The sequence below is a fragment of the Etheostoma cragini genome, chromosome 15 (genome assembly GCF_013103735.1).
Source record: "Etheostoma cragini isolate CJK2018 chromosome 15, CSU_Ecrag_1.0, whole genome shotgun sequence".
NCBI lineage: Eukaryota > Metazoa > Chordata > Actinopteri > Perciformes > Percidae > Etheostoma > Etheostoma cragini.
This window is the reverse complement of record NC_048421.1, coordinates 24,110,052-24,125,677: the sequence shown is the minus strand read 5'-3', so window position 1 is coordinate 24,125,677 and position 15,626 is coordinate 24,110,052. Positions and strand designations below refer to the sequence as shown.

The following is a 15,626-nucleotide window of genomic DNA, read 5'->3' as shown; positions in this document are numbered from 1 at the left end:
CCCCCCCCCCCACCCTATTCACTACAGTCCCCACATCACCAGCCTACGCTGACTGGATCTGTGTGAGGTGGAGTGATTTCACATTCAGCAGTAGGTGGCGCCAAAACATTTTCACACTTTGACAATATCCCACTACAGTTTTGAAATACTGAAATCTGTTGAAACCTGTCAATTCAGAGCCTTCCTATGACGATACAATAGATCAACATACCATTCAGTTTTTGCACTTTTACTTGTAAATGCTTGTATTTTGTTACACTGGCAACGTTGTTTAAAGTATATTGTCTTCCCAAAAATTATAAAATTGGATGGACAAAATATTAGAAACAAGTACAACACAATCCAATTCAACAGCAACAAATGCAACCTCCACAATGGACCCAACACCTTACTAACGCAGATTCAACAAAAACTAGGCATTAGAAGCTTCATGAAGGGAGGGCTTATTACAAGGCAGTTGGTCTAGAATGCATTAATTATGATATCCACCTTCAGACAGTAGATAGATGGCAGGAAATGAGAAAGACAGACATGCAACAAAGGTCCCCGAGTAGTCAAGAACCAGAGACATTGCAATTCTTGGTCACAACTGCATTAGTTTTGCCTAGTTGGACATAAAAAGGTGCCATCCTGTCATCCTGTCACACAAACTCAGTGTGTATTTTCAAAGTGTAACAAAGCATTTCTTTACTTATAAAATATTTGTAAAGCCAATTTTTCTTTAAAAGGTACCATGACATGGTACTCTTTGGATGCTGTTATAAAGATCTTAGAAGTCCCTGAATACTGTATCTGAAGTCTCTTTTACATAGACCTTAGTGGTCCCTAATACTGTATCTGAAGCATCTTTATATAGACCTTAGTGGTCCCTAATACTGTATCTGAAGTCTCTTTTATATAGACCTTAGTGGTCCCTAATACTGTATCTGAAGTCTCTTTTATATAGACCTTAGTGGTCCCTAATACTGTATCTGAAGTATCTTTATATATACCTTAGTGGTCCCTAATACTGTATCTGAAGTCTCTTTATATAGACCTTAGTGGTCCCCTAATACTGTATCTGAAGTCTCTTTATATAGACCTTAGTGGTCCCCTAATACTGTATCTGAAGTCTCTTTTATATAGACCTTAGTGGTCCCTTAATACTGTATCTGAAGTCTCTTTTATATAGACCTTAGTGGTCCCCCAATACTGTATCTGAAGTCTCTTTATATAGACCTTAGTGGTCCCCCAATACTGTATCGGAAGTCTCTTTTATATAGACCTTAGTGGTCCCCAATACTGTATCTGAAGTCTCTTTTATATAGACCTTAGTGGTCCCTAATACTGTATCTGAAGTCTCTTTTATATAGACCTTAGTAGTCCCCAATACTGTATCTGAAGTCTCTTTTATATAGACTTTAGTGGTCCCTAATACTGTGTGTGGGGTGTGGCCTTGACCAACTGCCACTTTGCTCGTTTGAAAGCCATAATGAGGGGCACCGTTTTAAAAGTATTGATTTAGCACCGGTATCGTAAAAAGACTTAACAATACCCAACCCTAATTGTGTCATACATAAATAATACGGCAGTCAAGACAGGTTAACAAGAAAAAGAGACCACAAAACCAGAGTAGCATCATAAATTACAAATACTACACATTTTTTGCCCAGCTTTACAAACTGCATTGAAATAAAATTAATCGGCCAACCTTAATGGCAAGAAGAAGGAACCTGCTTATCATCATCTGTTGGACTGCATGTCAAAAGGATTTTTCTGGATCATACACAACCAGAGGGCCAAACATTCAAAAAGCTCTCACTGTCATCAGTACAATTGGTTTATGGTTGCTATCTTGAGACCCAATTACATTTTAGCTTCACTACTACAGACACTGATGGATACTTGTGCAACAGCAGTCACCACAACGAATGGCGATCCTGAATCAGCATTGTTCTGCTTACTCAACATTTCCTGTTGCTGAGAAAATGGTTCACTAAACAGAATCAGGAAATAGTCTAGTCTACCCCATTAATATCAGTAAGGAGAAAACTATACGTAAATTAAAATAACTACGAGTATTATTAAAGAGCCAACCCACCCAGGTGTAACAGTCTTTTCTCCACGATAAGGTCAGGTAGAAGGTACCTGATGTTACACACCAGGCAGCACTGAGGGTTTGTGAATCTGGCCAGTGTGTGGGTTATGGCACACAGGTCGTTGATCTCGACTTCTGTCTGTCAACACTGACAGTCAACAGTTCAACAGTGCAGGAGTAGAGTGTTTGATATGTTAACAGCTTTAATACGATCACTTAATTCAGCTCTTGATAAGCTCTAGGCCTCAATAAGCTCAATACTTTAAGTAGCAGTCAAACCAATACTTGCCATGTGGCAATGAATGCATGGTCAGATTCTTCAGCCTTGAAATTCAATTTGGCCTTGTGTGTTCTGATTGATTTGGCATGTAAGGTGTATTGTGGGGGGAAAAAACATCAGTATAAATGATGAGCATTTATAAAAATGGCAGTATAAAACAAGCAAGAACTACATGGACATGACAAATTAAAATACAGAAGTGGAGCAACTGGCAACGGAGTCACTTGGAAAATTCTATTCTAGGTACAGCTCTACAAAACTCATCAATCAATCAGTCAATCAATCAATGCTGTAAACACACAAGCAGTAGAGGACTTACAATCTGTTTCTCAGTGTACTTGTTGGAGCTCAGAAGGTTGACTGCCTCCATGTGTCCAAAGTCAATGTCGTGGCCGAGCAGGAAGATGAAGAGAAGCTTGCAGACATATTTCTTCTTGCTGTAGCCATCGAGAGCCTTGTCCCCTTTAAACTTGGAGCGAATGTTGGCCAGCTCCTTATTGATCCGTTTTATCTCGGCTTCCTTGCTCTTACCTGAAAGGGGAAAGAGGTAGTACAATGTCAGCATTTAAAACATGGACCTGAAGAACCTGGCAATGAAAAAAGAAAACCATGTGTCAAATTGTACAAAGTTGTCTGGATGAGGACCTCTTCGATCATCCTCAACGGGACAAACATGGATAGCTGTAGGGCCGCGCGATGTGGCTTATATCTTCTATGCTAATTTAGAGGTCCGTGTCAGACCAAGCCAAGCGGACAGCCACTTTAAAAAGTTAGCCTTCAGCCCTGCTCACAGTGATGTGTCAGGTGACTTATCTGGAGAGAGCGGCCAGCCTCAGTATTGGCAATGATAACAGCCATACTTTCATTTTAATTTCATTTTATGAGGAACTTTTAAGGGCACAGCTAATGGGGGCCCTATAATGAAAACTAAACTATTGGAGCATGTGCATGGAGCCCCTAGTACTGTATCTGAATTCTCTTATCAAGGTGGAGGCTGGGGGTGTGGCCTTGACCAACTGCCCCTTTCCTTTTTTTGCCTTTGTTTGAAAGCCATGATGTTGCTCTCTCATGAGGGGGAGGAAATCTCTGGGCGGGCAAAGCAGAGGAAGGGGAAGTAACATTTCCCCTTATGACCTCATAAGGGGCAGATTCCAGATTGGCATATCTGAGCTTTCATTTCCTCAAAGGCAGAGCAGGATACCCCGGGTCTGTTTACACCTATCACCATTTCTAGTCATTGGGGGGCCATAGGCAGGCTGGGGGAACTCATACTAATGTTAAAATACCATAACAAGTGAAATGTTCATGCCATGGGGCCTTTAATGTTGTCACAACACTGACATGATCAACTTAAATATGATATTTATGATTTTTGGTACAGAGAACTGAGGGCTAATCTTTATGTTCAAAAAGTCAAACATAAGTTGCGTCTCTTTTCTCAGGCCTGACAGTTTGAAGGGATGTGTCCAAATCTCTTGTAATAGTCGGTCTCCCTCCAAATGGAAAAAGGAAGAAACATACCTTGTTTACATATCAACACTCAAGTCAAATCAAACACGCCTGATGGAATTACCGTACAGTTGTGTTGCTAGGTACAGTGTGTCTGACGCATTCAAAAAAAGGATGCACCCTGATAATGCTACACACCATCTTTTGAAATCATAGACATAAAATAAACTGCAAGAGAAACGTACAGTTTTTACATTTTTAGTGTCATCCTTTTCCATGTCAGAAGGGCTCCTATCAAATGAAATCGTGAAAATGCATCAAAGTTAAAGGGCCCCCAAAATATGACTTTTCCCATCTGACTTTTTTAAGACTATCAAACAATCAAAACTGATTATTAAATATTCAAATCATCCATGTTGCAGGGAAATAGGAATTATTGCTCCTGCCTTTCAGTTGCTCCAGCTTTTGGAGGTTGAGGAAGCTTCTTCACCCCATCACTCGCTGGGAAAAATGCTTCATGAACTGTGTTTTAAAGCTATAGCGTTACATTCAAGATTTGATACAAAAGTGAATTAACACTATCAGCTCACTGTCAGTTAAGGGACACTTCAATTTCCCCTTTGGGACTCACTACATTGAAAATCTATAAGTACCTAAAAGTACTGGTTTGTATTTCCCCAACTACTAAACACCAGCAACAAATAATTACTGGGTGCACTGTTGAGCGAAAGCTGTTGTCATTGCTGGGGGGTATTAGGGCAGGCAGCTACAGTAAAAACTATCAAGATAAATGAGCAGATGGTGGGAGGGAGGGATGGGTTCCAATAACTGGTTTTATTTTGGATCTTGGATTTGTGAAACTAAAACTATCTTATCCCCTATAGAACGTGTGATTTCTCCACCCTGTTTGTATAGGTTTAGCAGACATGACAATAAACAGAGTCTATTTACAGAGGTTTTGCCAGACCATTTACACAGTAGGATCCAACCCTTCCTCTGGCTGTATCATATTAGTGTGAGCAACAATGCATATGTAGTACTTTGATTCATCAAAGTAAAAAAAAAAAAAAAAAATCAAATATCAAGATGGATGTTTACTTGGTTGCCATAACTTTGCGAGTGATGGTGTCCGGGGAGAGAGCGGATGACAGTTTGCTTGAGTTTATTAGAGCAGACGGCTCTTCAGAGTTGCCTAATTATGACTTTATGACCTTTCATAACCAACTGAAGGAGCGGTGGTGTGCGGTGTACATTGTGGAAACCCTGTTTTGCGTCTGTCATATTTCCGATACAGTGGCGGGCCGTCATCGACATATCAACATAAAGGAAACACTGGGGGGTATGGTTAATAGTCACCTGATGTATGCTGATGACGTAATTGTCCTGTCTCCATATAGTGCTGACCTACAACCAATACTCAGAGTTTGCTCACAGTATGGTGTCCAGAATGACATCAAATGTAACTCTAAAAAGAGGCGAGAGGATCAGGGGAGAGTTTTTCCTTCTTTCTTAATGGCAAACCAAGCACTAAATGTGGTAAACAAAGTGAGATATTTGGGTCATATAATCAGAAATGATTTATGTGATGATGTGAAACTCACAAGCCAATATGCCGGTACGCAAATTTCACATGTGCACAGATGATGTTAAACCGGTCTTTTTAAGAGCCTACTGTACTCCACTCTATGCAGCCCACCTGTGGTGCAGCTATAGTAAGGCACAAATGCTTCAGGTGGAATTTAAGAATGCTTTCAGAATCTTCCTCAAACAGCCAAGATGGGTGATGATGACGATGATGATGAGTCACATCTTTGATAAGTAATGTTCCTGACTTTTATGCTGTGTTGAGAAATCTTATGTACAAAAAAATGTAATTATAATTGGCTTTAACTGACCCCACACAGAGCGACACAAGGTACACCTCTTGCTTTTGGAAACATTGGAACAAAAGGTTTGCATGTGTTTTAATCACTTTGATCTTATGACATTAAATTTACATAACTATTTTTTTGTTTTGTGTGCTCTGTATACTGTTATAGGTTGGTGTGTCTTAAATAAAGTTGAATTGAATTCATCAGATAAATGTCTAAACCGAATCTAAAGGAAATAGTTCAAATCAATATCACAATATTAAAACAGCTATACAGTTATTGCAAATGGATCACATAACCAGTAATCACTTTGATAAAAAACACTGATTTATTTCATGATGCCTTATGCTTGTAAGTGCAGAGGCTGCATTGTGTGGAAGATTGCAAAATAACACCACACCGTGAACCTCCGTTTCCATCTGGGTGTCTAATGTCCACATTGATGGTCTCCGTTTGACCAAAGCGACAGACAACTATTTAAAAAAATAACTAAAAGGCCTCGTTTTCTGCAACCAAACGCCAGACCCTTTGTTTCGTTGCAGTAAGTGGTGGTAAAACAGACATGTTCCAGGCAACATCTGAGTAATGATTGTTACAATGCTGAGTAGTCAGAGGCTAGTAAAAACCAGGCACCTACAGGCAATTAGCGCCCTTTCATGTCACGTCACATCACTACGTTAAAGGGTAACGTTACAACCAACAACTAGACTACAGTCAACTGATACTATTGGCATTTAATGACACTAATTAGTAACTAGAATGAGAGAAAATGTCACTTACAATTTCTTATGTCCGAAATGAAAACGGCTAATCCGCGCATTCCATCTCCTTTCGACACAGCCGGCATTTTTGCAGGTTTCCGTCCTCACTACGGCCTTAACGTTATCCGTCGGTCCGCTTAACGCTGGGCTGGAGTGGAAGATGGCCAACTTGACGTTTAGGAGTAACGTTAGCTAGCTTCTTCGCAGATTCAGTCGTTGGCTACACCTTTATGACTGACCGAGCAAGCTCACTGTGTGCTTGTGGGAGGCTAGGTCAGATAGCATTTGCTAGCTAGATTAGCTGGATGGCGGTGGATCAAGCAGCAGCAGCAGGAGAACTTAACCTTATCCCTGTTAACTGGTTCGTTTCCGCAGGCTCTGGGAAGCTAACGTTATTTCATTCAATCCTTATCCAGCTAGGATTACAACCGACTCGCATAACACCTGACGTGACTGTAACAATTCACCAGCTAGAGTTAAATCCGACAACCACTCGCTTGTCTCTCAGATTAATGCAGTCAAATGTCTTAATGAAAATACAGACCGAGAATATAACGTTACTTCGAGTCAAGCACCGTAAAGCTAACTTAACAGCTAGCTAGCAGGCTAGCATTATCATTCAAACACTGGAAAACATCCCGGAATAACTCAGGCGGTCTTAATAGCCAACCAGCGATATGAAATTGTAGCCCGGCTCTCTTTATCACGCACTAAATTTGGTAAATAAAATGTGCCGTATAATTGATGTCCGTTTTAATTATCCAGCCTTCACTCCACGGCTTGGCTAAGGCTCGTGACAACTGCGTGAGCGCGCGACGCACCCGTGCACGCGTACGCTCCTTTCCTTGGGCTGAGTGCAGCCCAGTACTGATTGGTCCCATTGACAGTTGATTGGTCCCGTGGTAGTGTGCTGCCACGATTCCGCCTGGTTCCAAATCATTGGAGTTTTTTTTTTTTTTTTTACTTTGGGTAACTAAGTAATATTGCTTGCAGTATGCAATCAGTTACAACAAACTACGTGGTCAAAACATTACACCTTGAAGTGCAATACTTTTTAGTTTCCCATGACAGAAAATAAGATAAATTAGCACCTCCAAATAAAAAGGAGGAAGTGTACACGTGTGTGTGTGTGTGTGTGTGTGTGTGTGTGTGTGTGTGTGTGTGTGTGTGTGTGTGTGTGTGTGTGAACTTGCCGTTTTTAATTTCCTGCAGAGAGGTAGGCTAGTTCTGTTGTTGACAGTTGTGCACGTTTCTCCAGCCAATCTGCACACTGTATTCCAATTCTATTGTCAGAAACCAGCCTGCCCCCTTGTTAACTTCCTGTCAGACTGATGGCCTACTGCAACAGGAAATCAGCATGGGGCCATTTAGAGTGTTTGTGTTTACAACTGTTAAAACGTCTATAAGTCTATATCCCTCCCCCACCCGGTCCAATCCACATTTTGCAGTGTTCAAGTAAGTAAGTAATATGTCCCACCCGCTTTCCAGTCTCTGGTCCCAACGGTATGCAAACTGCACGCAACAGCACATACTTTCTAAGGGCAGCTGCTGTATGTGCTGTATTCAGTGTGGAGGGCAGTCACCTGCACCTGCTGAGGGAGGCAGGTACTGCAGTGTGGCGGGCAGTGATGACATGCGGGTGGTGCAGGTCCGAGGAGGAAGCTGCTAACCTCCTTTGGACATTCTACTGCAGTGGATGGGGAGGACATCTGGCACTGTTTCCTCAGAGAATTTTCTCTAAACAACCCAAATATCATCCACACCAAGGTTGGTCCTCATGGTCTCCATGGTTTTCTGATAGACCCACGCTGGACTGATGATCCAGACACTGGCTGTGGATGGAAAACATCTGCTAATAAATAGCTGAGAGTAACTGAACCATCACTCTTTTATTCAATAGTGGCATTTACATATTGAGTCCCACTGCGATACATCAATCCATGTGTCCCTGAGTAAGACATTTAACCCCAAGCTGCAGTCTGTATACATAGTTGACTGTTAATGCACAGCAAATTGTGAGTCGTTTTGGATAAAAGTGTCAGCTAAATGACATGTAATGTAATGCATCTTGTTTAATGTAGTGAGCAATAGGCTATGCATCGACATAACCCATGGTCATTGATAGGTAGACTGCAGACTGGCATTCCCCTTGCTTAACTTAACATCATTCATACTGGAGTATGGACCATAAGGACTGGGAGAAAACAAGAGAAACATAGTCAATTATCTCCATTGCCCCAGTTTTTAAAGTTTTTAAATCTTTTGATTCTGATTAAAACTCAACCAATGGTGTACATCTTCCTTCCACAATGCTAAATGAATGCTTAAGATTCAAAATCCCAACTCACAATTTTAGCTTTCTTTATGGCAGTGTCTAAACTCACTCGCTCGCAAGACTGTAAAACACTAGACAAGAATACCGACGTTATGATGTATAAATTGTCTATGATGAGTTAGATTTGTTGGCGTAGGAGTAAGTTATAGAGAACAAACCAAGAGGATTTTTTTGAATTGCTCCACTAATGTCCCAGCATCTCCAAATACATACTTATTATAATGCAGAAAAATCCTAAAATGTACACTAAAAAACAGCTTTTTCACAAAGACTGTGAAATATATATACCTGAAGGGCCACGTCCTGCTAGCTGAATAATTTGTGCACATTGTAAAGTTTGAACCACGTCTGTAGGTGAAAATATGAAGGAGCTAAAAATTTGGAGAGCAGAAGAAGATTTGAAGGATTTGAAGCTTGCTCTTATTGACTTTAATGTTAAAATAAAATGTTTAAAATCGTGAAAATCGACTGGTGAAATCGTGATGCCATGTCTGACAGTGATGAACATCAAGTTTGGTGTTTTTGTTGAAAGTAGATTTTGTTCTCAACACTTTGATGCTTTTAGGAAACCATTTGATACATAAATGCAGATATTTTAAGACCAAACCCTCCCTGATCTATTGGAAGAATGAGCTTAACCGTTTGTATAAGTCACTGAAACGGGTCAAAGATAGACAAGCCCATGATTTGGTTTATTTACTTGAAACTTTTAACTTAATCTGAAGTAGTCCCTTTTATTTATTTACGTATTTGTTTATTTATTTCCTATTTTGTCTTATTTCTTTTTTCATCTTAATGTAAATTTGCTATGTATATGTTTTGCTACAGTACATGCTCATATGTGTTTTTAACACCTAACTAGTACCGTTAGGGGGCGGTAATGCGCCTTAAACGCTAGTCACCATCCGCCATTAAACAGACCGAAGAAGAAGAAGGAAGCAACATCGCGGAGTGATTCCAACCGTAGTATAAAGCCTCATTGAAGACGATCTAGCAGCAGTCGCAGAACCCGAAGATCGAAATGGCGGCGCCAGCAGAGAGAATGGAGGTAAGCTGTTACAACAGGACATACCGGACACTCCTAGTTTCCATTTGTCCCCTCATAAAAGCAATTTTTTTTGAGGGGAGTGTAAATTGTAACCGTTTAAAACAAGTGGTGTTTTGTCATTAAATGTGCGCCAGCGCGTGATGCATCCATTTTAACTTAAGCTAGCTAACGTTAGCCTAACGTTACTTGTCTGATGCAGCTGCCCTGCGGCTCGTTCTTTTAGGTTTGCGTATCGGCTATAGCTAAATGATTTATCAACTTTCCGTATGTTTTTGGCCATTTCAATTGATGGCCAATTGTGGAATGTTGTGTCCTTAACGTTAGCTATGTCTCCAGAAACGGTGTTTTACATTGTGTCACAGCCAGCCGGCCTTTGGGACCGCATGGGGACCAACGTGTTAGCTAGCCTTTGAGTTAGCTTAGTGAACGTTATCTAGCGACCTCAAGGATGGATGCTGCGTCGTCTGCCCGCCGTTTCGCTCCGTCCTACTGTCGGGTTGCTGTAAGCAACGCCACACTCGCGCGAAGATTATCTGGTTTATCGGCGGCACCAGCCTCAGATCTTATCAATGCTCGGCTATTGTTAATTCGTAGCACAATCACATTAACATTGTGGAACTTTAATGAACGCTTGTAAACGTTAGCTGACTCAGTCGAGTCAAAATGCCTGGCAACTACGGCCGGCAATTAGTCGTAATGCTGAGGCTTTTTAATGAGTGGGGAACGTTAGTCCATAGCGAAGGTTTGCCGGTGGCGGTCTCGAGGAAGGCCAAGATCGCATCAGGGTAACGTTACTACAACCATGTGCTCACATCTTTTGTGCTGCGTGGGAGGCCGGCCGGCCTCGTTCACTGCCGGGGAACTCAGTCCCAGCAGCATGTTAAGGGTTAGCGCTACAAATGGTGGAATTGACTGTTCATCTTTTTCCAACTTATTCTAAACTCTTGGTCTGTAACTATTTTCACCTAAATCGGATCAAAGTTGCTTCTTTATGCGTGGCGACGGTAGGGGGCATCTGTTAAAGGATGCTTCATTAGTGAGGTGACTGAGATCAAATCTTACAGTTTTAGCTCTGTCTTTTACTTTAATGCTGCTGTTTTTATCGCCTTGGTAAGAATACAAAGCTTTACACCACAGCTGACAGTTATTTAAATTAGACCTTATAGGTCCCATGATGTGGTGCATTTATATAGACCTTAGTGGTCTCCTAATAATTAAGTATCTTTCCAAAATTCAGCCTTGGTGCAGAATTGCAGCCACTAAAGCCAGTCCAACAATGAGCTTTGCATTTCTGTGTGTAGCTTTAAATACTATTGTGGAGGGGGGTGTGTGGCCTAGACCAACTGCAGCTTTGCTCACTTGAAAGTCACGATGTCTCTCATGGGTGGGGCAAATTCGCTGGGTGGTAACCTTTCCCCTAATGACCTCATAAGTGGAAGATTTTAGATCGGTTCAGCGATTTGATCTTCTCAAAGGCAAAGTAAGATCCCCAGGGCTTGGTTTACACCTATCACCATTTCTACCCACTGGGGGGCCATGGGGAGGCTTGGAATGCATATTTATGTGGAAAACTTTTTTTTTTAATTAAAACTCTGTACTAAAGCCAAGCTTGCTTCAGGTTGTAACCGTGTGTCTCTTTGTTGAGGTTTCTCAGGGGGAGAGCTCAGCCAAGCCTGCAGCCGAGGATATGACATCAAAGGACTACTACTTCGACTCATACGCCCACTTTGGCATCCACGAGGTACTTTTTTTATTTTTTATTACAAACTAAACCTACTGTTCGATTTAAACTTAAGTGTATCCCTTTTGTGTCACAGTATCTTAACCCACATGCTTTTATTGGGCCTTGGCTGCACCTGTAGGAGATGCTGAAAGATGAGGTTCGCACTCTGACCTATCGCAATTCCATGTTCCACAACAAGCATCTGTTTAAGGACAAGGTGGTGCTGGACGTGGGCAGCGGGACAGGCATCCTCTGCATGTTTGCTGCCAAAGCTGGAGCCAAGAAGGTTATCGGGGTATGTGCTGTGCTATATCAGAACAAAGTCTGTTTGTGCTTTTTTAGATTGTCTATACTACTAGTTAGTAGGGTTTGACCAATGGTAATTGCTTCCAAATATTGTCATAAGAAGGGAAAGTGACTCCAATTGTTGGTCTTTGTCTTAATAGATAGAGTGCAGCAGCATCTCAGACTACGCTGTGAAAATTGTCAAGGCCAACAAGATGGACGATGGTGAGTTAACAGAATGTGTACACTTGTAGGATTTTAAAATGGACTTCTGGGTCACATGGGGATGAAGGTGAAAGTAGTGATGTAGCTCGTGACCTTGTTTCTCCAGTTGTGACCATCATCAAGGGGAAGGTGGAGGAGGTGGACCTGCCCGTGGAAGGAGTAGACATCATCATATCAGAGTGGATGGGCTACTGCCTCTTCTATGAGTCCATGCTCAACACGGTCATTTATGCCAGGGACAAGTGGCTGGTACGTCTATTCTCACTGTTTCTCAACCCCAACACAGGAGGTGTCTGGATAATGGAATAATACAATGTAATATCTTTAAGGCTTTTAATTTGAACTATTGTGTATGGTGACTATCTCTAAATACTACTGTACCACAAGCTGAATGTAGTGCCTTGTTTTGGACAAGGTTTTAGTTCTGCATTAGTCAAATTTAAGCTCTGTTTTAAATGTTTTTTTGTTTTTTTTAAGGAATATGCACTTTAACCAGATATTAATACCAAGTACTTAATCCAATTTCTAAACTCTGGGTATAGGCTGATACTACGGTTGCAAAAGGTTGGAACATTTCTAAGAGTAGTTGGATTTAAAGTGTTCCAATTGCCTATGCATTGCATTTAGCAGCACACTCAATCACAACTTAAGTACAGATTAGAACCCTCAGGGTTCAGCCTGCTGGCAACACATTTGCACATGTTAGTTTCCCGCCTTTTTTATTAAGAGATTGGGCATGACAACTCATTTTTAATAATTTGGTACAGATGTCAATCCAATAGGAACAGCATAATGCTGCAACTGAATTTTGGCTGTGTTGGAGGGCTTTTTTTCTCTCTTTTCTTCACAATGGTCTGAGTGTTTTTATTTTTTCCTGACAGAAGCCGGATGGACTCATTTTCCCAGACAGGGCAACCCTGTATGTCACTGCCATTGAAGACAGGCAATACAAGGACTACAAAATCCACTGTAAGTAGTCTTTCTTTCATTGGTTAGAATTGGCTCTGTTTTTTTTCCCCATGGGTCTGTTGAGACTGGGGTTTAAGGAAACTTGCACAAGTGTCCAGCTCTACGCTGTGAAAGAGCATAGGGTTTGCGTCCCTAACATGTCATTAGACTAATTGGTTCAACCGTTTAAACACCGCTATGGTGCACAGGACTGGACTCCACTGGCTGTAATCATGTATTTTCAGTGAACTGACTGGTCTGTGTGTGTCTGTCAGGGTGGGAGAACGTGTATGGTTTTGATATGTCATGCATCAAGGAGGTGGCAATCAAGGAACCCCTAGTTGACGTGGTGGACCCCAAGCAGCTGGTCAGTAGCGCCTGTCTCATCAAGGTGAGTGAATGAATGTCGGTTTATTCTCAAATCAGACTGGGACAGAGGCGCAGATGTGTTTTCTGAAGCCTTGTGGATTTGTTCTGGCAGGAGGTGGACATCTACACAGTGAAGCTGGAGGACCTGTCCTTCACCTCACCGTTCTGCCTGCAGGTGAAGAGGAACGACTACATCCATGCTTTGGTCACCTACTTCAACATTGAGTTCACCCGCTGTCACAAGAGGACCGGCTTCTCCACCAGTAAGTCGTTCTTCTAACCCATAATCCAGTCAGATGATCAGGACTAATTTGATCCGTCTGCATTGTTCAGTGTTGTATGACACCATCCAATAGTTGGGTATTGGGCCGTAACGGTACGTGTATTCGGTGCAGAATGTTGGGTTCGGTACACCCTGAGACCCGACCGTGTGTGTGTGTTAAAAAAAATCTCCATGACAACTTCTGGAGCTAAAGTTTTGCAGCTGTAGCATGTTAGCCAGCTTAGTCAGATGAAGTCAGGTACGTCTGTAACCCGACGGTGTTGATGTCAACACAGCCACACGGGGATTCCAGTTTTTGTGGACAATTCAACCTCTGATCAGGGTGAAGGTGGGCTGGAGCTCAGATTGGAATTCATTACATCAAAAATCTCTTCTACCACTGAGAATGATGCATGTGTAGTTTTTCCTGCCCTATCAGCTGCAACAAAGCTAACCAGAGTCTCAGGAAAATGTCAATCAGGCTTTACTTTGGGAAGAGGTCCAATCATCCAGATGAGCTGAAACTACCTGTGGGGGTGTTGAGTTCACTGCAGAAAAAAGTCTGGCTCAACCCAGGGTTGCGCAATTATAGAAAGAATGAAGAGAAGGGTGTGTGGTAGAGGAAGAAGTGAGTGACAGCGATTAGCTTCGGAGCAAATACTGACGTATGTAAGGTCCAGCGTAGACTCAGCGGCCTTCAGGGGCAGGCCGTTGATTTGATGCAGAAAATGGATTAAGTGTCTGAGGCATGAAGTTGTTAATTCTGACAAAGCCCAAAGTATTCTGTTGTGACAAAAACTGCATTCATGCGCACTCCCCCCCCCCCCCCCCCCCCCCCCCCCCCCCCCCCCCCCCCCCCCCCCCCCCCCCCCCCCCCAGGCCCAGAGTCCCCTTACACCCACTGGAAGCAGACAGTGTTCTACCTGGATGATTACCTGACTGTGAAGACTGGTGAGGAGATCTTTGGCACAATCAACATGAAGCCAAACGTCAAGAACAATGTAAGCGTCCCATCTTCAAACCAGTTCCTTCCCACTTGGTGTCTGTCAGTCTGTTCATCTGCTTGTTGTGCATGTTGTCTGACTGGTTGCTGTTGGTTTGCAGAGGGACCTGGACTTCACCGTAGACATCGACTTCAAGGGTCAGCTGTGTGAGGTGTCGAAGACGTCCGAGTACAGGATGCGCTAGAAGTGTCAGTCCCTCTCTGTGTTAGTTTGTCTTTTATAAGAGGACATATTTTGCTGTTTGCCTCGGAGTCTGTACAATAGTTTGATGCTCCCATGCAGCAACATTTTAATTGTGTTTTTTTTTTTTCACTTGTTCAGACGTTAACAGTATTTAAAATGTCTTCACATCCTCGGGGTCAAAGTGCATTGGCGTGGTGATTTATTGTGCTGTAGTCACTCAACAAAATCCCTGTTTGACATGTCCATGGTGTTTGTGTCCTACATCTTCTGGGGTTCATCTCCTCGGCATGTGGGAGATCCACATGGACACAAAAGCCCTGCAGACGTGTCCACGTAGTCTTGCTGTTGACTCCGTTTGTACAGCCATTACATGACCCAGCTACTGACCTCCCCTCATTTCTCACTCTGTTAAAGCTCTGTGGGTTTTGGATTTCTGTGTACTAAAGAAACCCCACCTCTTCCACTTGTTAGTAGAAACCATCAGTAACAGTTAGAACTGTCCACCGACATCTTAGGCCCCATTAAAACCAAAAATAGCCTTGTTAAAAAGTAAAAACAAGGGTGGGTGCTCCAGCTGGCAATGAGAAGACCAGTTTACACCGCAGGAAAGCTCTGGACACTTATGTCCCAGACTAAATGCTAATTCTACACAGTACAAACAATATACTATTTGTCATGGTTTTATGTCCAGATACTCTTGAACGGAAATGTGTGTGTAAATCAAAACAGATATTTTGTAAAGCTGCCAATTGAAGTTCAAAGATATTAATTTCTCCTAAGTAACCCCCACATTAAAATAGGCTATC

General features: G+C 42.2%; 2 protein-coding genes across 5 annotated transcripts in view; one reads left to right on the top strand and one right to left on the bottom strand.

The window, feature by feature from the left end:
- The window catches only part of ap2a1 (adaptor related protein complex 2 subunit alpha 1), a 21,804-nt gene extending 14,531 nt beyond the window's left edge, over positions 1–7,273 (bottom strand). For all 3 annotated transcript variants that reach the window (XM_034894235.1, XM_034894236.1, XM_034894237.1), the window contains exons 1-2: positions 6,458–7,273; positions 2,677–2,888 (exon numbers count right to left, since the gene is read on the bottom strand). In XM_034894235.1, coding sequence (XP_034750126.1) covers positions 2,677–2,888; positions 6,458–6,524 — 279 coding nt within the window. In that variant the 5' untranslated portion in view covers positions 6,525–7,273. The remainder of the gene's footprint in view (positions 1–2,676; positions 2,889–6,457) is intronic.
- Positions 7,274–9,665: 2,392 nt separating this feature from the next.
- prmt1 (protein arginine methyltransferase 1) lies at positions 9,666–15,328 on the top strand. Of its 2 annotated transcripts, none has more exons than XM_034895013.1 (10): positions 9,666–9,821; positions 11,476–11,562; positions 11,684–11,839; positions 11,991–12,054; positions 12,161–12,303; positions 12,936–13,023; positions 13,278–13,393; positions 13,484–13,634; positions 14,513–14,634; positions 14,738–15,328. In XM_034895013.1, the coding sequence occupies exons 1-10, from the start codon at positions 9,795–9,797 to the stop codon at positions 14,819–14,821; spliced, it is 1,038 nt and encodes a 345-aa protein (XP_034750904.1). In that variant the 5' UTR covers positions 9,666–9,794; the 3' UTR covers positions 14,822–15,328. The 2 variants fall into 2 exon arrangements, with proteins under 2 accessions (XP_034750904.1, XP_034750903.1); XM_034895012.1 differs by having other exon boundaries at positions 9,675–9,821; positions 11,467–11,562.
- The last annotated feature ends 298 nt before the right edge of the window (positions 15,329–15,626 follow it).